The sequence below is a fragment of the Nelusetta ayraudi genome, unplaced genomic scaffold (assembly GCF_046127955.1).
Source record: "Nelusetta ayraudi isolate G7.1 ecotype Tasmania unplaced genomic scaffold, CSIRO-AGI_Nayr_v1 ptg000097l, whole genome shotgun sequence".
In the NCBI taxonomy this organism is placed as follows: Eukaryota; Metazoa; Chordata; class Actinopteri; order Tetraodontiformes; family Monacanthidae; genus Nelusetta; species Nelusetta ayraudi.
The window spans coordinates 2,590,595-2,612,500 of NW_027466147.1; the positions used below are offsets into that span (position 1 = coordinate 2,590,595).

The 21,906-nt window shown below is 48.5% G+C and overlaps 1 protein-coding gene across 3 annotated transcripts in view; it reads right to left on the reverse strand.

Annotated features, from left to right (window-relative positions):
• Nucleotides 1–21,906, reverse strand: part of htr4 (5-hydroxytryptamine receptor 4) — a 106,079-nt gene that overhangs the window by 19,680 nt on the left and 64,493 nt on the right. For all 3 annotated transcript variants that reach the window (XM_076048015.1, XM_076048016.1, XM_076048017.1), the window contains exons 4-6: nt 20,448–20,648; nt 12,541–12,694; nt 7,964–8,574 (exon numbers count right to left, since the gene is read on the reverse strand). In XM_076048015.1, the coding sequence (XP_075904130.1) occupies nt 7,964–8,574; nt 12,541–12,694; nt 20,448–20,648 (966 nt within the window). The remainder of the gene's footprint in view (nt 1–7,963; nt 8,575–12,540; nt 12,695–20,447; nt 20,649–21,906) is intronic.

Below are 21,906 nucleotides of genomic sequence, written 5' to 3' on the forward strand. Positions count from 1 at the left end.
GCGTTTTTCTCGTGCAAACTCTCAACTCTCAGGCTTTAGGCTTCAAGTTCACGGAATTGTGTGCAAATGTTGGGAGAAAAAGTAGAAAAATGTATCAGAAAAACTCCATACTTCAGTAGAGCAGAGACTCTCCTGTGGTGTGCAAAGGAGGTGCAGCAGCAGCAGCAGCAGCAAAACCACTGAAACCTGTCGAATGTCAAAGAGACTCAGTGGGACTGGGACAGGAATTCAAGATCGAGATTCTTGATTTTCCACGTGCAAGGTGACTCCTGTGTTCGCTCCAAGACTGATAACCTAAGCTTAGGGATGAAGGCGGATCCCATGGCTCAGACAGATATCGCAAGAATGGAGGAGAATGTTCAGAGTGAGCGGCTGTCAGCGCTTGTTTATTTTTCATAAAAAATGAAATAAAAAAACAACAACAAACAGCTAAAAACAAACTTTTTTTTTTTTTTTGTCGGTCAAAACGTAGCACCACCGGAAAGTCTTCCCATGATTTTTGCCATGTGACTCCCACCTGTGTGTGTGGGTCACCTGACGCCCAGCTGCCGGCACTCGAAACCAAAACCGCCTCGTTTGGAAGTGGAGGGTCAAAGTTTGGATGCAGCAGAGCATCCTGTTTGCATTTCCTCTCTTTGATTTCTGTTTGTGTCTCCAAGGCAAAAAGGACACACACGTGTACGCACACACACACACACACACACACACACACACACACACACACACATGCTTCACAGATCTAACGCCTGCTGCTGCTCCGTCAAACGCGGCGTCCCGACACATTTAATCCAGTTGTGTCTCCTCCTCCCTTGTTGTCGTCTCCCCGTTTGAAACATTCACACAACAAACAAGCGCCGGACACAAACACACTGAGGCGCTAACGAGCGCAGTGCAGGGCCAGAGCCGACGGACATGAAAGAGAAAAAACAGGCAGGAGTGAGACGCGGAGTGAGACGCTGAGCGATGCAAAACGGGTGCTCGTAGGTGCAACCGTCGCACCTGCGGAGGGGGAAAAAAATGAACCTCGGCATCAAAAGGCCTCATCCGCCTTGAAATAGATAAAACCTCTGTGTGTACTTTTCCTTCCTGCTCATTACTGCATTTTTAAGGGCAGGCAGAGCAAACGGAGGAAGCAGCGGGGGGGCTGAGCAGCAGCAGCAGCAGCAGCAGCAGCAGCAGTTGTGAAAAGTGATGTTTTCCAACTCCTGAGAGAAAAGCAACGATGTTCCCGCAACGCAAAACAGGTCCCGCGTTCAATCACGACATCAGGTAGTAAGAGCCGCCGCTGCAATGCATTCTGGGTCGGCTGGGGTGAGGAGCACCAGACGGGTGAGCGTTGGCCTGCAAACGATATAGATTTCATTCACCAATTTGCCCACTGATGTAAATTTTCCAGTTTGTTTTGGAGGTTTATACGGGAACATCAGCGGGAGCTACCTAACTAGCTTAGCCAGCTACCTAGCTTAGCGGGCTAATCTTCAGCTCCGTGATGAAGCTCGTCTTTCGAGAGTCTGGAGTTTTGCACCCTGGACGTACGGGCGTGATTGCGATGCTCCCTGCTGGGACGGAGCTGCTCCTCAGGGACCGGAGGGCAACTCTCACATCTCCGTCACATCAAAGACGCTGCGACGTGAGAACTCCTCTGCCCTCACATCCGCCAATTCAGTTCATTTGCCGCATGCAAATAAAGCTCTTGGCACAGAAGGAAAAAAAAAAAAAATGAGCCGCTGATGTGCTGGGATGACAGCCGGGTCCATCCACTGCTTTTTTGTTCCTGTTCTACTTCTGTACTTTGTGTTTGAGCTGTTTTTTTGGGGGGGATTGCTGACACTCTTGAGTTCACGCAGAGAAAACAGAGCCCAGGAAGCCCCACACCTCCACCACCTCCACCGCCCCGTGGTGTTTGGAGGGAAATGTCAGAACGTCTCACCGGGTCTTTAAGAGGAGCGACTGAAGCTCCGGCTGAGTCCTTTGAGCAGCTTTTACCTGAACCGCCGGAAAGCCGACAAAGTGCTGCGTGGGTCTCAGGCAGCTGAGTGAGTCACTCCTCCCAAGCCCAGGAATGCCACACAGAGATCTTTGCCCTTTCATACAAGGAACAAAGACATTTTTAAGGGTTGAGATGCTTTAAAACATTTCCTATCAAAATGCAATTCATTTTTTTTTTTTTGACTGAACAAACACTCTTTCAAGGTTAGACTTGTCCTGCCTGCTCTCTGCACATCTTCACTTGCAGAGGAAAAAAAACAAAACAGCCACGATGCATTTCGGTATGACAGGCTGCGTCTTCGAAGGCAACGAGGTGCTGCGTTCAAGGACCTCGTTTTGAAGGAGTCGTCAAACTTGGGGGGGTGGGGGGGGAGCCCATGCAAAAGTCACAGCGCTCGTTAACTTGGAGATTTTTTTTCTCATCAATCGGCGAGCGGGAAGTAAATTTTTACTCTCTTTATGAGCCCAGGCCTATTATTAGACTGAAACAGTTACAGTTAAAAGGGAATTATTGCGAAATCTTAACTAGCATGCTCGTCAACTTGGACTGCGTTAAAGGGATCGCGATGGAAGGAATGGAATTCCAGCCTTGTCTTGACTTTCAAGCTCCAGGTCAGTTCCGACTCCCACACACTGTGGTCTCCAAGCAGCTCCTGGGCTCCGCAAAGACAAACAGTCCCCGGGTCCAGAGTGTTTTCTCTGCTCTCGGCAGGTGGTGTCGGCTTCCAGCGGCACGGCAGCTCGTCACAGATGATGGAGACGAACCATTAAGCAGCGAGAGGCCGACATAAATCACGTCGACGCCTCGTTCGCGTGGAAGGGTCCAGAGTAAATACCTGACGGTGAAGAGGTCGGGGTCCCCCCCCCGCCCCCCCGCCCGTCTCATTTCCTGCCCGTCCCGCCTGTTTCATGTTCTCCGCCTTCCACACCTCCGCCGCACTTCCTGCACCCGCAGTCCTTCATTCCGTTCGTGCCCTTTCACAATCGGTTTCTCATTTCCTGCCCACTGAGACCTGCAACCCAGCAAGGGTACGACAAAGAGGGAGGCAGCAAACAGAGGGCTAAATATGATGTTTTTGCAAGTGAGAGCCGATGCAAAAGTCCCAGCAATTTGGAGACATTTCTATTCAATCAGCGAGCGAGAAGCCCAGGTTTATGATCAGGCTGAAAAAGTGACACTCGACAGGGAATTATTGATAAAAATGAACCTAATGAATGTTCCAAGGTATTCCTGGCGATCCTTCACGGACAACAAAAGAGCATATTGGCAAATATCCGATGGAGGACCTCGGTCATCAGTTTCATCCCGGCTATGCTTGGAATTTGTCTCCAAAGATCCATGGAAAGGGGGAGAATGTGGGACCCTCGGGAAGTGCGCGGCGCTCCAACCAGCAGGGTCACGCTCTCCTCTGCTGGCTGGCAATTATTATCTATTATTATCATCTTCTACTCCCACTCATCGCCGGCTAAAGCTCGTGCCATAAAGAAAAAGAGGGGAGCCGAGTTTCATGCAAATTTCTCTTCCAAAAATTACACATTTGGCCCATTCGAGGGCTTTCATTACCAGTGTAAAATTGTCGGGGGAGCCGGGACAAAGGAAGAGTGTCAGCTTCAATCCCCAGATCTTAATTGAGATGACGGAGCGACGGAGTTATCGAGGTCACTTCAGAGCGGCGGGTCGGCCTACTTTCTTTTTTTTTTTTCCGAAGGGCCTGAGATGATTTGCGTCAGCAGCGGGTGATTGAGGCTCCAGGCTTGTTAGACAGCTCTCGCCCGACGACGTCCGACGTTTGCATTTCTTCCCCCCCCCCACACCTTCCCTCTATCGCTGCGTGCCGCGTCTGAATGCAAAGCGTCTGCAGCTCCCGATAGAGTCGCCTCGCCCTCCGAGCTCGCTGCCAGCCACCTGCTGCTGCTGCTGCTGCTGCTGCTGCTGGATATTCACACGCTTGACTGAGCCACATTGAATATGTGTGGAAGAGGTAATGTGGCATTTATGGATCATAATAAATCTCAACAGGCTGCTGGAAGCAATTACGGTGCTGAAAGGGCTTCGCTTTTAAAGCATTAATTATGGATTCACCTGAATCTGTATTTTGTCACACAAAGCTCCGGTTGACTCTTTTTAAGACTTCTTTAGAGGTTCATTTCCAAACCCACGGTTCCAAAATAAGCCGTCCGGGAGCCCGTCGATGGTTCTCTGGTGCTCTTAGATGGTTACAAGAGCGTTTATTTGAGGTTCTTAGAGTCCATTTGGGGGTCAATAAATTAAATACCTCCAGTCCCATGTTCTAAGGTCATAACTAGGGTCCTTTTTTCCATATTCCCCCTCTTCCTAGTTCCAAGGTTCTTAGGTCTGGCTCTCAGGTTCCTCTGGTTCTTGGATGTTCAGTCTTTGCAGGCAATGTCCATTGTGATTTGCTTCGTTATTAAGTCATATGTCAGTGGAGGAACAGACCATTCTTTTTTTAAAAAAAAGTCTGAGTCGGTCGACATTTGGCAAAAATACAGAGCTGGCAGCAGCGTACAGACTGTTTCCGCTGCCAGTAGACGGGAGGGACCAGTTCTGACTGATCCGAGATCAGCAAAGATCTGAAGTGCTGACAGAAAACAGTTTCCTACTGGACCTACAGAGCCGGGAAACCAGGAAGTAGACAGACATTCACCACGGAGGAGTAAACAGGCAGTACACTTCTAGTCATTAAACACTCACTCTCTCTCCCTCTCTCTCTCTCTCTCACACACACACACACACACACACACACACACACACACACACACACACACAGAAAGTCATTAGTCACGGCAGGAAATCTTCCCGCGACAGGATGAGACTTCCACTGTCAGCTGACAAACGACACCGGTCTCTTGATGATGCTTCGTGCTGACCCAACACTGTGCATCTTTAATTCCCATCCGTCCAGCTCAAAGGGATATTCCACTGTCACATAGTAGCTGTCTGCTGCTTCCTCTTGTTACCTGACAGTAATCTAGCCTGAGGAGATTTACAGCAGGCCTGAGCTCTGTGGAGGAAACTGCAACGGATGCTCGGGCCGCAGGCTGTTTAATAGACGCTTCAATCAATTGAAAATCTTTCTTCAGCAGTTTGTGGAGGATGATTTTGAAGCAAAGTTTGCTTTCCCCCGCCGATGGTTCCTCCAGAATCGCTGCTTCTGCCAAGGTCCTCGTAAACTGGCCCGGCAGGAGACGTTACCTAAACTACCTCGCTTCAGCCGCGACAGAATCCAGACATCCGGTTTGGTAACAAGGTGTCTCATCGGCAAGAAAGAAAAGTCCCAGTGGCCTTGAAGGCAACGTCATCCGTGGTGCAGACTCTGGCCCGGCTTCTTTTTATAGACCAAATGGTGGGTGACCTTCTGTCGGCAAGTTAACTAATCGGTCCTGGTGACGCGGCGGTCGGTTGTGGACATCATTAACCTCCTACAGGTGATTATTCCAGTACCACTGCCCTTAAAATAAAATAAATGAGAACAAGGGGCAGGAAGTCCAGACGGTAGCAGAGTCGTAAATCATCATCGCATTCAGACTTTCCACATCATTCTTCTGTGTGTGTGTGTGTGTGTGTGTGTGTGTGTGTGAGGTTGTGTGTGTGTGGGTGAGTGCGTGAGTGAGTGCTGCCCCGTCCTTGTGATGCAGAACTGATGTCCGGCTGTGCAGGTGCAACACTCCTCTTCATTTGTCAGACGTATCGGCGATGTATTTTTATTCTGGTGGGAGGGGCCGATCCCTTGAACCAGAGAACCTCAGGCTGCCCCCTGCAGCGCGTGTGTGTGTGTGTGTGTGTGCGTGTGCGTGTGCGCGCATCATAAAGGCGGAGGAACAAAATGACAGCCGGGCGTTGCATCAGCCTTCCGGGGAGACACGAGCGGCTAATGGGTGTTTCCAGCAGACCCCGCGAGGTCCTCAGCAGGCCGACAGCAAGAATAATGAGAGAGACTGCAGAAACCCACGTCGCATATAGATCGCAACGCCGGCGCCGTCCGGAAATACCAATGCTATGCAGGAAGGCCAGCCGCGTACCGCGATCCCGGTGACTCACCGTGCGGAAGTTGGGTGTTTTTTTCGTGCCCTCTAGGTGGGGGGAGTGAGCCGTGTCGGCAGGCAGGCAAACCCTAACGCAGAATCACCTCCGTGGAGGGAAACTTTGCCACCGTATGAGTCTACTGTGTAAAATTTAGCCTGATTTCGCCAGATTTCTAAGGAAGCCTGGTGTGGACAATCCAGTTTGCCTGACAGCTCGTTTTCGTCTTTTCGGGGGAACGATCGCATTCTCAAATAAACCAACAGAGAAGAAGGTGGACAAGGTATCCAGGTTTGTGTGCGCAGGCCACTGTAGTTCACTGGCATGCTCGGGAGAGGGAGGGCGAGCGAATGAGCACTGCAATCTAAAATCTGACCACTAGATGGCAGAAATTTACACAATGTAACTTTGAGTGGCACAAAAATAAACCCGTGGGAGGGTGAGTGCGTGTGTGCGCGTATGTGTGTGTGTGTGTGTGTGTGTGTATGTGTGTGGCGCAGCAGCAGCCGAGACTCGGAGCTCCTACAATGAAAAATTAAAACAATACGTTGCCGATGACGAGTTGGAAAGAAAAGCACGATCGCAGCGAATAATGAGGCAGCTGAGAGCAGAGAACCGGTGAAAGGCTGTTTGTGACACACGACCTTCACGACGACCTTGTTCAGATCGGGGTCTTTCTTTCATCCCGGCTGAGACTGCGCTTTATAACTCTCAATACATTTTCAATGCGTTGCTGTATTTCTGCGCGGTGTATGTTTGCTCATGCTGACCACTCCGCTGGCCGCTACAGAACCAGACATGGCAAAGATAATGTTGTCCTCCTGCTGGCTGGTGGGCCGGACAGCGCCATACATCACCGCTCAGCACGGCACAGATAAGACTAAATTACAGAGCCGTGCATCTTGGCGTTATCGCCGCAGAGCAGCAGCCCCGCGGTCGGAACAACCGAGGGGAACAACCGAGGGTGGACTTTGGTGAAACTCAGAGGGTCACGATTTGAAGGTCGGACAACTTGTTGGCTTTAAGTAGGGATAGTAGATTTTTTTTTATTTTTTTATCAAGGCACAGGATTTTTTTTTCTTCAGTATTGAAAACTTCCTATCACATATGGTGATTTGGTTCCATGAAGAAAACCTTGTGACAAGGCCTTGGTTCCTGCTCACCAAGGTCTTCATGAGCAGAGAGACAAATATTCAAAGCTCAGGCGTCGCAATTTAAATAAAGAAATGAACTTTATTTAAATTAATTCAGGGACATTTGCTATCCAAATGTTGTTTTTTTGACAAGCAGCAGCAACCAGGTTGGCTCATCGAAGACCTTTAAACCTGAACGGGGTTTATTTTAACCACGAAATGCAGAACCGGTCTCTGATCTCAGAGAATATTTCTGTAGTTTGTGTTTTATTACTCTGTCCTGACGGGAGCGTTTAAAAGGGGAGGAGAGAGAGGTTTGGCGCTCGCATCGGCTCCGTTAAGGATCACATTGATTTGTGAACAGTGGTGTCGTCTGGTAGTCGTTGCTCCTGTCATCACTGCGACCCAGAACTCCCACTGACACTCCAACAGCAACATTGGCTCAGACACTTAATACTGTTTTTGTTTTCCAGCTCCTGTAATATATTAGTTTTTTTTGTTTGTTTGTTCTTTTTAATACCTTTTCATAAACACAAGGAGGAAAAAAAGTAGTTTTGCTGTAGTGATGTTTTTTACCATCATTGCACTTTTTGAATCTGTAATTTGTATTTCTATGTTTAACCTTTATCGTACGGAGAATGATGGGCAATTGCCTCACCAGAGACCAATAGATGCGTGGGTGGGTGGATGGTAGCACATTTGCGCATCACAATAACCACGTGGCTACAATCTGGCCACACATTTGACTTTTTTTTATTTATTTATTTTTTTGAACATGTCATTTTCTGGTTGGACTTACTTGAGAACGTGCGTGGAGCCGTTGATCTGCGTGGCCGTGCAGGCGGCGGCGGCGGCGGCGGAGCCCAGGATGGACGGCCGGCGGTAGCGCTTCCTCCCGCAGCACAGGATGATGAGGAAGGCACGGCGGAAGGACTTGTTGAGGAAGGCGTAGAGGATGGGGTTGAGCATGGAGTTGATGTAGCCCAGCCACAGGCAGGCCACCCACAGCTGCTCCGGCACCGTGTAGTCGATGAAGGGGTCCACCACGTTGGTGACAAAGAACGGCGCCCAGCACAGGCAGAAGCAGCCCATGATGATGCACAGAGTCTTGGCCGCCTTGGTCTCCGTCCGCATGCGGTGGTGCCGCTGGTGGTCGGCCGAGTCCGACGCCGAGCCGGCGCCCGGGCCGGAGGAACCCGGCGTGCCGCAGCCGCCGCCGCCCGCCCGCTGCAGCATGCTGATCTGCAGGGCGTGAGCTCGCGCCGTGACGTAGATCCTCTGGTAGGCCAGCACCATGAGGACCAGCGGGATGTAGAAGGCCACCACGGAGCAGGTCAGGGCGTACGGCTTGTTGACCATGAAGACACAGGAGGTGGAGTTGCTGCCCTCGCTGTGGCGCCTCTGCTCGATCTGGCCGGAGCAAGCAAGACGGCTTAGAGGTTAGAGGAACTTGAAATTGTACCCTAAGCAAATAAATCAATCAATCTCTCTCTAAATCTCTACGCTGCCGTTCAAAAGTTTGGGGTCATCGACTCATTTCTGCATTGAACTCTATTATAACCAGTTTTATAAAATAGTGATCTTGAACGCTCTGCGGTCATGATGAGAGCATGAAAATCAGTCTGGATGTGCTGAACAAGTATATGAACATTTTATTTAGACTGTCTAATTAAAAGCGGTTTGAGTGAGTTCCAGGTGTGCTTGAAAGAGCCTAAAATATGAACCATCATGCTTTGTTCACTCTTATGGTTCAGCAAACACAACCAAGTGTGATTATAATACAAAGCTTTGTGACATTCTTTTAAAAAAATCAATTTTAAAGCATTCAACTACTGTAATGATGGCCCCATATTGCACACTTGATATTCACTCTCTAAAATCACAGTCAATTAGATATTCAAGGCAACACCTGTCAAAGCCATCACATACGTGTTCAGCACATTCTGACTCATTTCCGTGCACTCGTAATGTTCTGAGAGCATTCCAAGAACACAGATGATGTCATGAAGCTGCTTATAATGGAATTTAATGCAGAAATAAGTCAGTGACCCCAAACTTTGGAATGCATTTCAGCAATTACTGTCTTGACCTCTGGTTGTCTTATCAACAATTTGTCTTGAGATCAGCAGCAGCAGCCGCAGCAGCAAACCTCTTCTTCGTCATATGAAGGTGGTACTGGTCCAAAGAGTTGCTGAGGCTCAAAGTAAAAAGGGACCGCAAAAAACACAACAACAATCCAAATTTCTCATGCAATAACAATAACCAACGCTGTGAGATATGAGATAATATGACACGTTTACAGCCGACTGGGGAGGGGAGGGGGGGGGGGGGGGGGTTATGCAGAGCAGCTGCACAGTTCACGACGGCAGGAGCAACACGTCGCCTTCCTAAGCTGTTATTATTACAAACACAAAGAACGTTGGGAGCTTTTGGTCTTTCGCCAGTGGAACCAAGACGGCGTTTGGGCAAAGCTGAAGTCACACCGAGTTTGTTGGTGCCGATTCGTCAGCTGAATGAAGCCGGACTGCGTGTGAGAGCAGTTCAAAGCGCCTGAACGATCTCTCCTGAGGGCTTTAAACTCCACTTTCATGAAACCCTTGAAATGTATTGAAGGGTTTTTTTTTTCCCATTACCAAGTCTTGATTGCTCGCATTACTGACCTTAAAGGGATTCAAATGCATGCAAAATACCCTCCATCAGTGTTTTTGCACCAATAATGAGAAAAAGGATGAATAAAATCAGCAATTCAAACCCTGAGACTGACACTTGAAACTCATTTCCTGCTAACTGTGGCTTGGTGCAACAAATTTCAGCCTTGAAGGATTCCTACGAAGTGTCATCCTCTCCCGCTGTGTTTTCTGACAATAATCCATCCTCCGCCAGCTCCCCCTTTTCACTGGAAACCAGTTGCCATGTAGAATTAAATATATATATACTTTCCAAACGGCAGTGCAATCTGTGAAAGTCCGAGGGTCGCCGCACCACCACCCCCACCAGCGAACGCCTCAGGACTCCGCAATAAGCCTGCTTGAAATTCCTGCATCCCCTCCGTGGCGGAAGGCGGCCCCTGAGGGATTGGCGAGATCTTCACATAAATCACAGCCAAGTCCCGTTCCCGCTCCTCCATCCGCTAACATCTCATCTCGGCAGGGAGCCGGCGAGTCGCTCGTTAGATCAGTCAGATCTGATCTGCGTCAGCCGGGAGGCGTCGCTGGAAACAGGCCCACGTCTTCGCGGCTTCAGGCTGCAGTCGCGAGCTCGGATCCCGTCGTGGACACGGTAGAGCGCAATTGAAATAACAGTGTTTGCGCTGATAGTGCAGAATCTTTTAGCAGGCCTAAAAGTAAATTTTTTTTAAAGGTAAAGTTTGTAATATTTTGAAATTTTGAGAAGGAATGGAGACATCGAGTGGTTGCATTTCAGATTGCAGCACTCTTTCGCTCACCCTCCCTCTCCCGAGCTTGCCAGGGGAACTACGTTGGACTGCGCACACAACCCTGGATACCTTGTCTACTTCCTTCTTCATTGGTTTCAGGACAGCAGCAGTCACCCTTAGTACGAAACACGCTATCAGGCGGGAGAAACTAACTGGGAGCAAGACCCTCGCTCTATGTATATTCTTGCACATATTAAATGACATGAAAAAAGCTCACCAATCTTCTTTGTGTTGATAAAAGAAGCGGCACTGTTTTATATTTCATGACGACAGAATTTATATTGTCGAGCTGTTTGCTCTGATCTTCATCGTCGTAGCACACAATATTTTTTGTTTGTCAATGATTTTGCAAGGGACTAAAAACCTTCAGATTTAATAACCGAACTATAATAACAATTTAAAGGCTCCCACAGAGTGCACAGTTTTGCACACCACACTGTGAGACACAGACCCTCGAAAACCTTAGCTATTCATCAAGCTCGATGCTGGCAGAGGGGGCGATGACCTCAGGCTAAGATGCACATCAATATCAAACACCGTCGGCGCGCAATGACGCCATCAACCCGCACTGTAGAAACGAATAAGAGAAGAACTGAGGAGAGGAACTCAGGCTCAAAAACATTTTTAGAGTTGTATTCATGTGCGTGTGGACTGTGGATTCTTGGCTTGGCAAACGTTGCGTGACTCTTACACAGAAAGAGTCGGAGGTATGTACAGTATTCTCATTTCTTCTCCCCCAATCGCGAAACTGTTCCGTGGTATTTATCAAAACCGACGGTCAATACACGGATAAAAAAAATGCATACCTGAGATAACGTTACAATACATGCCTGTTTATCTAAGCTGCAGTGATCATTGCCGGCCATTGCTGCATTTCTATTGGCTGTCTGCATCTTATCGCAGGCTTGTTGAGCCACGACCAAAGATTTCAGAACAATGGTCGCCTTTCGTCAGAGACGGTCAGAAATGGGAGCGTGCAGTGACCTTTACGCCTTGACAGATGAATTGTTGCTGAGGCTGAGGGAGGCCTCGCTCTCTCTGGCCTTCAACAGACTCGAGGAGCGTAAATCTTCTGGTGGCGCCGAGTTCTCGCTGAAAAGAGGAACAGCTCATCCGCAGCCGTGTCGAGTGTTTCCATCCTCCCCGGCTCACTCTCGTAAACCCGTCTCATATGTTTAAGGGAAAATCTGCAGCTCTACTGTCGGTCAAAATTACATGATGATGGCTTCACCTCCTCTAAAACTCCCTACACACTACATTTGGAGAGTGATTTTTCTTTTCTTTTCTTTTTACATCTATTGGATTGATCTGTGAGAGGGAAAAGTGGAGACCTCTTCAAAAGCTACTCGGTGGGCAATTATTGTATTCAGTACGGACCATTTGGGTCTCACTATCAACAGTGCAGTCATTACAACGTACAAGTTTCCACTGGCGCGAGCAGCAACACTTGGCAGACACCGGCGTTCTGTAGTTTAACTACAGTCGGCCAGTTAGAGACAGAGGAATTGTTGTCCAGTCGTGGTCAAACTGTAGCGTCCACGCTGAGCTGAAGACATTTCCAGTATTCCCTTCCATTCTTCTTCTGTGGTGTCTAAACGCAAACCAAAGCTGTTCAGACTGGCCGCACTGCAGCATCCAGGCTGACGCACAGGAGACACTGTTCACATCACAAGCTAGCAGCAGTTTCCTCTCACGCCTAAAGCTTGGCTGTAGCTCCGCCTCTTTGTCGAATAAAGGACACGGATTGGTCCTGTCGCAACTCTGACCTGCTGAAATACAGTTGTGGCTTTTCAAGGATGGATCTTGAAAATTTCCACAAGGTTGAAAGTTTAAGCCAATCTAAGTTCTACACATGCACAAGCACAAGCACATGCACACACACACACACACACACACACACACACACACACACACACACACAGCCACAGGGTGGCGCTCACCAGGTGGTCAATGCCGATGCTGTTCCAGCCCTGCATGATGGGCAGGAAGGAGATGAAGGTGGGAATGACCCAGCAGCCGCCAATCATCAGAGCCACTCGCATGGGCGTCATCTTGTTGCGGTAGACCAGGGGCTGACAGCAGATGGCGTAGTACCTGCGCACAAACCACCAGGGATGAAGGCAACGGTCACGGAGAAAACACAGAGGGCATGAAACGTGAAAAAGCAGATGCTGTTGCATTTAAATGTAAAGCGCCACCAGTGTGTAAAAATTTGGCCTGGTTTATGATTTTTATATTTGTAAAAACATAATATACTGCGCATATGTAAATGAATAAATGTGTATACTTGTAGTACAATAACATAATTTGGTTTCCCTACCCATACACTGGTTCTTCTATATTCTACATAAAGGTTAAAGTCCCAGTGATTGTCACCTCCCGAAGGACGTGGAATTTGTTCTCCACATTTGAGCCTGAAGGAGCAGCAGCGGTGCCTTGGGAATCTGTGGGTGATCTGATGGTATGACCCAGAGCCAGGGATCAAACCCACAACCTCCCAGTCTCATGAACTGAGATCTTGAATTATGCAAGATGACACTCGACCTTTACAGAAGATGGCGAACTATGGGTGGCGAAAAGTAAAGGCTGAACAACGGGTCAGCGGTGACACAAACGAAGCGGCGCTGTTGGTGAAGGGTCACAAAACAAGGCGGAGTTCAAGCAAGTTCAACCACCTGCCCGGTACCAGAGATAAGCAATGACTGGAGCATGAGTGTAAACTCGCTGGCTGACTACAGTTGGCTACTAAATTTTAGCCACAGTCACAGCTTTACCATCCTCTCAAAACCAGACCACACCAGTCATCTGTAGCCTTTTTGAAACCATTTCAGCGGTACCTGCTGGTCAGATGATAGACTGCAGGTTTTTTGACATTTTTGTATTGGCCTCCTTTTTGAAAGTGGAAGCTCCGCCCACCTTTTTATTCAGTCAATGGGTTCAGCTTTTCTGCAAAAGGCTGGAAGGAAAGACTGACAGCTGAGTCTTTCCCGCTGACTCTGATCCCGAGCTCATTCCGTCTTCGCCCTGGAGACGAGACGGGCATCGTCCCAGCTGATTCAGCCCGACTGGCTGCTCATGATTTTCCACCTCATTAGCCAAGCACAGTGCCTGGCATTTTCACAGGTGTGTGTGTGTAGGTGTGTGGTTGCCGTTAAAAAGAAAGGTCAAGAGACCCCCTTGAGTGTTTGAACTGATAAGAAAAAAATCCGCAGCGGTAAAGCGGTCCTAAGCGGACCCTTGAAGAGCAAAGGTCCGACTAACGAAGGTCTCCTGCTGTTTCCGACACACACTGGCGCTGTCGCCCTCGCAAGAGACCAGGGAGAAGATGGAAAATGTTTGGGGTTTTCTTCCCCTGCCGTTGTGAGAAAGCGGCGACTTTTCCACGGCCGTCCTCTGACCCGCTGGTGATGGAGGAGAACTGGCGGAGGGGAGTGAAGTGTTTCCTCCGGGTTCAGCCTTTCATTTATCAAGGACGATGAATGCAGGGAGTCTCTTAAAGAAGCCCTTATTTACAGCCGACGGATGCTGAAGGTCCTCCTCCTCCCTCGCAGCCGCCGTCGCTCTGTCGCTCCTCCCCCTCTTCCTCCTCCCTGGCTGGCAGTCGGCGAAGCGCTTCTTCATTCCCGGCTCGACCCCTGGACCTCGCGCCTCCTTTCATACTGGCAAGGCCACGCAAGCAAGGTAACGTCACAGCACAAAGAACGTTCCGCCGTCGCCAGTCAGCGCCACAAACACGGACGCGTGCTTTGCCTGGGGTGCAGTGACCTGTGGTGTGTTGATGAAGGCTTTGAGAAAAAAGAAAAAAAAAGAAAAAATCTTGATGGGTCTAAAGCCCTGCTGGGCAAACTTTTTGACTGGTGGACCACAATGGGTTCTAGAATTTGACAGAAGGGGCCGGAGCAGCAGCAGATGGATGGAGTGTTTTGGTGAGCCACCTCATAGGAGAAAAAAATATATTGTGGGATATGTAGAAAAAAAATGTGGTTTAATGTCAATTGAAAACGAACAAAAGGAAAGTGACAACTAAATCAGTGTCTTTGAAGCCCCACGGTATTCAGCTCTTCATTGAATGAATCTCAAAACACTGAAGTTAAAGTAAAGGAGTTAACGGAACTCAGGCAATTCAAGAAGGCGGAGTCAACATCGGGCCGCTGAGGGGAGCATGCACTGCTTCTGCTGATGTCACAAGGGGCTTCGTGAGCCAGCGTCTGAAGTTTTCTGACGTCACTGACAGGAAGTGCAAGTTATCGGTGGAAGTCAATGAGGTTCCTGAGGTTCATGAGGTTCCTGAGGTTCCTGTTGCCTGCAGTTGTCTCAGTCCAATCAAAACCAACAAAAGTTCCCCGGTGCACCTCAGGAGCCTTATTCTGAGGAATCAATACGGTGCGAATGTTCACAGAGACCGACTTCTTCACTCTTCTTTTTTCCGCTGAAGAATCGATGGCAGAAGCCCGAGGATCAGACGCAGGGTTGTGTTTTCCTCCTGGAGGAGGCGAGCGCCCCGCCGGCGCTCCTCACGTCACTCACTCAGCTCGCCGCTGGCTGTTGGGTGTTTAATATCGCTCCTAAATCACCGGTAGAGGTCTCGGCCTCACTGGAGCAAACAGACGGAGGTGGTTTTAACAGAGCAGAAAACCAAAAGCTGAAAACCAAAACCAAAACACATTTCTCCAAAACATCCAAAAGAAGTTGATGGTCTGTGAGAGTTTCCACGTCACAACGTTTGTAAGGGTGGACGTCTCACATAAACACACAAAAACAAAAAAAACTCAAGAAGAAAATCCAACTTTTGCTTCGAGCTGCAAGTTTAAATCCAACACCACAGTAAATCCCATGTGAGAAGTCTGATAATTCCTTTTTCTTTCCAGGTTCCGATGAAGTTCTGCTGCCTGCGCAGCTGGCATGTTTTGTGAAAGTTTAAAGCCCACAGGGGGCGCTAGACTCGAACGCTGTCGCTGTGGATTTTGGATTCCTTCGATGACTTTACGGCCCGGCATGTTTAGCCTGCTTCAGAAACTCTTCAGAGGGATTTCTTCCTTCCAGTTTGCGGCTTGCAGGCTCCATTTCCCTCTGTTTCCGTTTGTGTTCCGACGTTCTCCCGCTCCCCACAATGCCTTTGTGTCGGCGCATCCTCCTCGTGGCGGCGCGGGCTATATTTAGCCGTCGCAATTCATTTCCATCCCGCCTCTTTTCAGCTTGCGATGGATGAATGGGGGATCTTTATCCCGCAGCTGTTCTCTCACTTTCGGTCCTTTCTTCCGCTGTTTCCTCCGCCTTTTCAGCAAACATTCAACCTCCTTTGTGCCGCCTCTTTTGTCACTGACACGGGCGGGAGCCGTCCGTCAGCCGAGCGAGAGGCCCGAAGGCGACAGGATGCGTCTTTCCGCCGCCGTCTTAGCCCCCCACTCTTAGCTCGCCATTTGCTTTTTGACAATCCGATCGTTTTGCCGCCTTCTGCTGTCAGCTTGACACCGACGTGACCGGCGGCCTCGGCCGTGACGGCTTCGCACACCCAATCGGCAGACAGGAAGTCTGACTGACAGCACGGGTGGTGATCATCATGCTCCAACCACATGTGCCCAGGGACGGGAATCCACCGCAGCGGGCGAGGCCGAACAGGAAACTCCAATCTTCAAGCCACGGACAGCGTGTTTTTAAAAGCCACGACAATCAAAAGTTGGTCAGAGCTGTCAGAGCTGACCGGGACTGCCGACGTCCTTCAGCGGGACCAAGAAGGATTTAGGGTTTTTATCTGAACGACATCATCAAAAATCTGAATTTCAGCTTGGAAACATAGACGAACTGAAGGTGTAGATTGTATTTTTTTTTTTTTATTGTTACTTATGATTTGAACAATGCAGCACAATTCAAGAAAAAAAAAAAAAAAGAGTATTTGAATACTGGCAGCTGTTGTTGCCGTCAATAATTCCTCAGCTGCAAATAACTAATGGGAACAAACTGGAACTAACAAATGTGAAAATTTAATTTTGTTTTTTTTCCCCCCACCAAATTAAAGTTATTGTTATTCTATCGGTCTGACAATACAGGGAGTGACTTGGTGCATTCCTGCAGACCCTTTCATAAAAACAAGATATATACATATCTATATATATCTATATATATATAGATATGTATACGTGTGTCTGCATTGACTGAAAATAGTGGAAGTGAAATGTGTCAGTGAGGAGACGCCTGGTGGGAGCAAAATCAGGTACAAAACCATTAAAGTAATCACTTGGTGCTCTGGAGAAACAATCATGACGGATGGATTTTTGTGCGTGTGTGTGTGTGCGTGTGTGTGTGTGTGTGTGTGTGTGTGTGTGTGTGTGTGTGTGTGTGTGTGTGTTTATTTCTGCCACATTGTGTTTCTGTCACGCTCCGTCAGCAACTTGGCGGAGCGTCATTATTGGGGTCAGAAAGTATTTTTCCAGATATTAAAGGACGACGACAATGTTTGACAGCAGCAGGGGGAGAGCAAGAGAGCGAAGACGACACGATCCAAACATATTTACGCCGAGCTACAACTTGGCCAGAGTTTAGCGACCTTTGTTTTGAGTGGGTCTCCCTTCATTTTCAGACTTTGTTTAGGTTGAGTATTGTTTCCGCTTGTGTTTACTCTCCTCTCTGCTCCGCAGATGTTTCCACTTTTTGTTTGTTTCCTGTCTTTTGTCTCGTTTCTTTTTTTTAATCTCTAGGATGCTGGTACCACGTATTTCTCTCAGCGTCGCTGTCAGCTGGTTGGGACCAAACTGTAAGGAATACTTATTTCTCAGTGACAAACAACAACGGTTTTCAGACTTTTTTTTTTTTGTAGATTTGCTCCTCCAGTGTAAAGTTTCAAGGAGCAGTTGAAACAGTCAAAGCTTCACTTGCGCAAGGTCTTTGTCCACTTATAAACTTTCCTAATCCAAGTGCTCTGACTTAATGGAGGGACATGGAAAAAGCCTTTCTGACAAACCCATAACTCGCTGATTAGAAATGATGGTTCCACCTCTTGTCTCCGGGCTCCATAAGGTCAGCAGATGCAGGATTGTTGAGACTCTCTGTCACTAAAAAGTCCAAAGCCTGGTTTCCAGGGAAGCTTTTGTCCTCCTCCTGGAGTCTTTCCATGTTAGCGGTTCGGAGGAAATGAAATGAAATTAGAATGAAAGTGGCGGCGAGGAACCATCGCTCTGGGGACGCCCACAGGGTCTCACGAATGCTGATGTACATGCATTGAACAGTTGAGAGGTTTAAAATTCACAAAAACTTAAGTTGGACGTTTTTTTGAAGTCTACAAACACCGCTCGAAGAAAGACGCTTCCTAATCTTTTAATCTCCCTCCAACGTCAACGAATAAAATCTAAAATCTTACATGTTACATTAGGGCTGTGAAAATAAAGAAGGACTTTTATCTCCGACACAGACACCAGTGGATGTGAGGCGACTCAGACATATTTTCAGCTTCAAACCACCCCAAAACCTGTTGTTTCAGACCTAAACCTGGAGGAGCGGCTGTGGTTCCTAAACCTGGACCAACCTCAGACACAACACTGGCACAAATCGACGAATCCTTCATCCTCAACACAAAGTAGTTTGAACGCATCAAATATAAACTTCCAGCAGACTCTCTTGGTGTGCTTTGCCAGCGTTCTGTCTTCTTTACTGCCCAGTCCACTCACATTCCCCAGTGCTGATATTGAGATGTTCATGTTTTGCTCGCCTTTGTGAATCGGAGCCTAATTTTGTCATGTTTACCGCGGTGCAGTCGAGTTTCCTCTCGGCGCAATATAAACGAAACTCTTGCAGGTCCGCAGCGACAGCCAAACGTCCTCCTCCTGAAGGTTGTTTACAGAACCGCGGAACCTCTAATGCAAAACGGCTTGCGCCTCCGTCCCCAGCAGCGCAAAGACCTCAGAGTTTCTGTCTCGCCGGTGGTTGGCGAAAGTTCCCCCCTCGAAGCCCATGGTGCAGAATCTACGGACCTTGATCAGTCGGTCCGACCTGAGGTGTGGACCCTCCCGTACAAAAATCAATCTGGCATCAATTTGTTTGGCTTTGATATTGACCTTTCTGTTCTGTTCTGCTCCGCTCTCACCGCCCAGTCGACATTTAGCGAGGAGTCAAGTCGCTTGATTAAAAAGCCGACACCACATTCATTCAACTTCAGTTGGCAGCGTTCGTTCCAAAGCCCTGGGTTGGGACGGAAGTGGCTCTACGTCTGGGGTCAGTCAGCTGCCAACAAAACACTTTGCAGTCAAGAGAAAAATTTCTTTCCTGCAGTGGACGTCCGTGGAGCTTGCAGCTGATTGCGGCGGAATCATCAGTCATGCACGAGGAACCAAACCTGGACTCCAGATTCTCAGAGTGACTGACTTCATTAATCCGATCCTGCACAGCAACAGTCTCTCTGTCCGTCTGTCACTTCTTCACGCGGTGCAACAGCGCCGCCGGCTCTTGGTTGCAGTGAAACGACGAGTCGGTGGCGCCGCCGCCGCTCCACTCAAACTGAACAATAACATCACAGGCGACGTTCACCATTGTGCAACATAAAAAATGCGTCTCTGCCCAGAACCCGCCAACGTGGATTAACTCCAGTGCTGCAGTAGATGACTGTGAATCTAGACAAACAGAAAATACTTGATGATTGCTGGATGGTGTCGTGCTTGAAATACTTCAAATACTGTTAAGTAGGTGAAAATCCCATCAGTTCTCAAAATGTCAGAGGATGTGAAAATTCCATTCCATAAGGGAACAGTGTTTGGCAGCTGTGCTGCACTTGGGACTCGCTGGGTTATCTAACCCCCAAATACTGAGTGCCAAGCAAGGAGGCCATGGGTCCCCTCTTTACAGTCTTTGGTGACTTTGGTGAGAGGTTGTGGGTATGACCCAGCTGGGGATCAAACCCACAACCTCTCAGTCAGAGTGGCCACTGTTCCACTAGACCACTGAGGTGGTTGCTCTTCTTCTTTACCAGCATTTTCTACATCTGCCTGGTTTTCACCAGGGAACACTTCTGAATACGACACCAGGATTACTCAAGAAAAACCTAGTGGAACAGGTTGATGCAACAGGTTAAATCCAACATCGAAGCCACTATAAATTAGATAAAAGGCTAATGAAGAGTCCTGAGGGATAAACCGGCAGTATTCCATCCATCCTTCCATGCAACCATGTGTCTATCTGCCATCCATCTGTCAACTGCACAACAATCCATCCATCCCTCCATCGAGTAGTCAGCACTCATCCTACACAGTGAGACAGCCGAGCGGGACCCTGAGTGAGTGGTTTGCTAATCACAGCTCTGGCATATTGAAACTGACGCTGTGCGTTTACACTCCGGGGGCCCCAGGGAACGCCGAGGGAAGCCGGGAAAATGAAGCTGCCCAAAACACAGCTGGGAATCAGACTCTGAACAGCCTCCCTGCGAGGCAGCAACACTGACTGAAGACTCCTGAGCAGCCCCTGAACGCACCCGCAGGTAAGACTGCCGGTGGGAAAAACACCAGAGCGGTGAAGCCGGTTATTAACGTCACCGCCAGAGGAAAGAAGAGGAAGCAGGAGAAGAGAAGATGAAACGTCTCCAAGACAATAATGTTCATGAGAGAAACATAAAAAGAGGCAACCAACAAAAAAGAGCGAGGCAATTACAGTGAGCGGAGGAGGGAAGCCGGAGTTGGAAGGTGACGTGATGTGATTCCTCTGGGACGGCGGGTGGGAAGACGGCGGCTGATTGGCTGAAGTGGGAAAATAGAAACTGGCAAGAGGTTTCGAAAGACGCGTTGCTTCCTTTGAAGGCGTCAATCTTGACTATTGCCACGCAAAATCAGAAATGTTCCATCCAGCCGGCGGGACTCGCGACTCTCACCTGTCCAGGGCGATGCAGCACAGGTGCAGGATGGACGCGGTGGTCAGCAGCACGTCCAGCGAGGTGCGCACCAGGCAGAAGGTCTCGCCGTAGATCCAGTGCTGGTGCACCAGCTCGATGGCGCCGAAGGGCATCACCAGCACCGACACCAGCAGGTCGGCGAATGCCAGCGACACGATGAAGTAGTTGGTCTTGATTTTCCTGGCGGAGGGAGGAGAATATGGAGGTTGATTTTTTTTACAATGCGGGCTGTGTTGCAACTGCACAGGAACTGGCCGAAAATGAATAACACAGCAATGAAAATGTGTTCTTACAACAGAAATGATCTAAGACCCTGGAAGATTATTCGTGCTCCTTTTGTCGAGACCAGCTTGACTCACTGGTTCCACCATGACCCCATTGTCCTCCTGGATCCCAGCTTTCACAGAACAAGCTAAATAAATCAGGAGCATTTGACTTTTATTGCAGAGAGATTTCTGGACTTGTGAAGACCTCCAGTAGATTTTTAATTTTAAAAAAGTGTTTTATTCAGTGTTTTATTCACGTATCTTTGAAGATAAATTGGCGTGCAGGTCTTCTGCGTCATTATAATTTCAGAAACAGGGTCAACGTCAAAATACTGCCGACTCACTGATGATGAAAAATTTCTCGATTCATTTTCAAACCAAAAAGAAAAAAGGAACTGAAGTCAGAACACACTTTCACGACAAACACTTTAACGGTAAACACAGTAGATTAGATAGAAGAGACCAGGAAGCCAACATCCATCATCCTGTAAACTGGAGAGAGGGAGGAGGGGGAAGAGGTGGAGCAGGGGGAGGATGATAAGCTAAAGGGGGGAGTGGTGGGGTGAAAAAGGGGTAGGATGGGAAGGAGGAAAAGAAAAAATGAGAAAGATGGGGAAGAGAAGAAGATAAGTGGGCAAAGGAGGAGATGGAGAGTGAGGAGGAAGAGGAGGAAGAGGAGGAGAGAGGCTTGCTTCCCTAAAAAGCACACAACCTGGGAGAAATGAAATGGGATAAATATAAGAAGGAGATGAAGGAAGATTCCAGTTGCCAGCAAAATCCTCCCTGGGGACTCGAGAGGCCACTGCATGGCAGGCAGGTGGTGGGAGGACGGTTCTTATTATTCTGTGGTTCCGAATAGTTTCCTACTTTCTATTTAACTTTTATAGGAACATTGATGAGACATGAATTCAGACTCGGACAGCAGTGGCAGTGTGACCTGGAGCGAGATGTTGCTTCTACACAAACACAAACTTTACTTTGGAACTTACTTTTTTTTTTTTTTTTTTTTTTTTGCTTTAATTTATGTGCCTCCACCAGTTTAGGAAAGAAAAGAAAAGAAAAAGTCACTAATGATCCCGCATGCAGCACTGGACCAACGGCAACACCAGCGGTGGCAACAACACAGTGTTTCCCATAATGAGACTCGGTTAGAGACGCTTAGCCCAGCGATC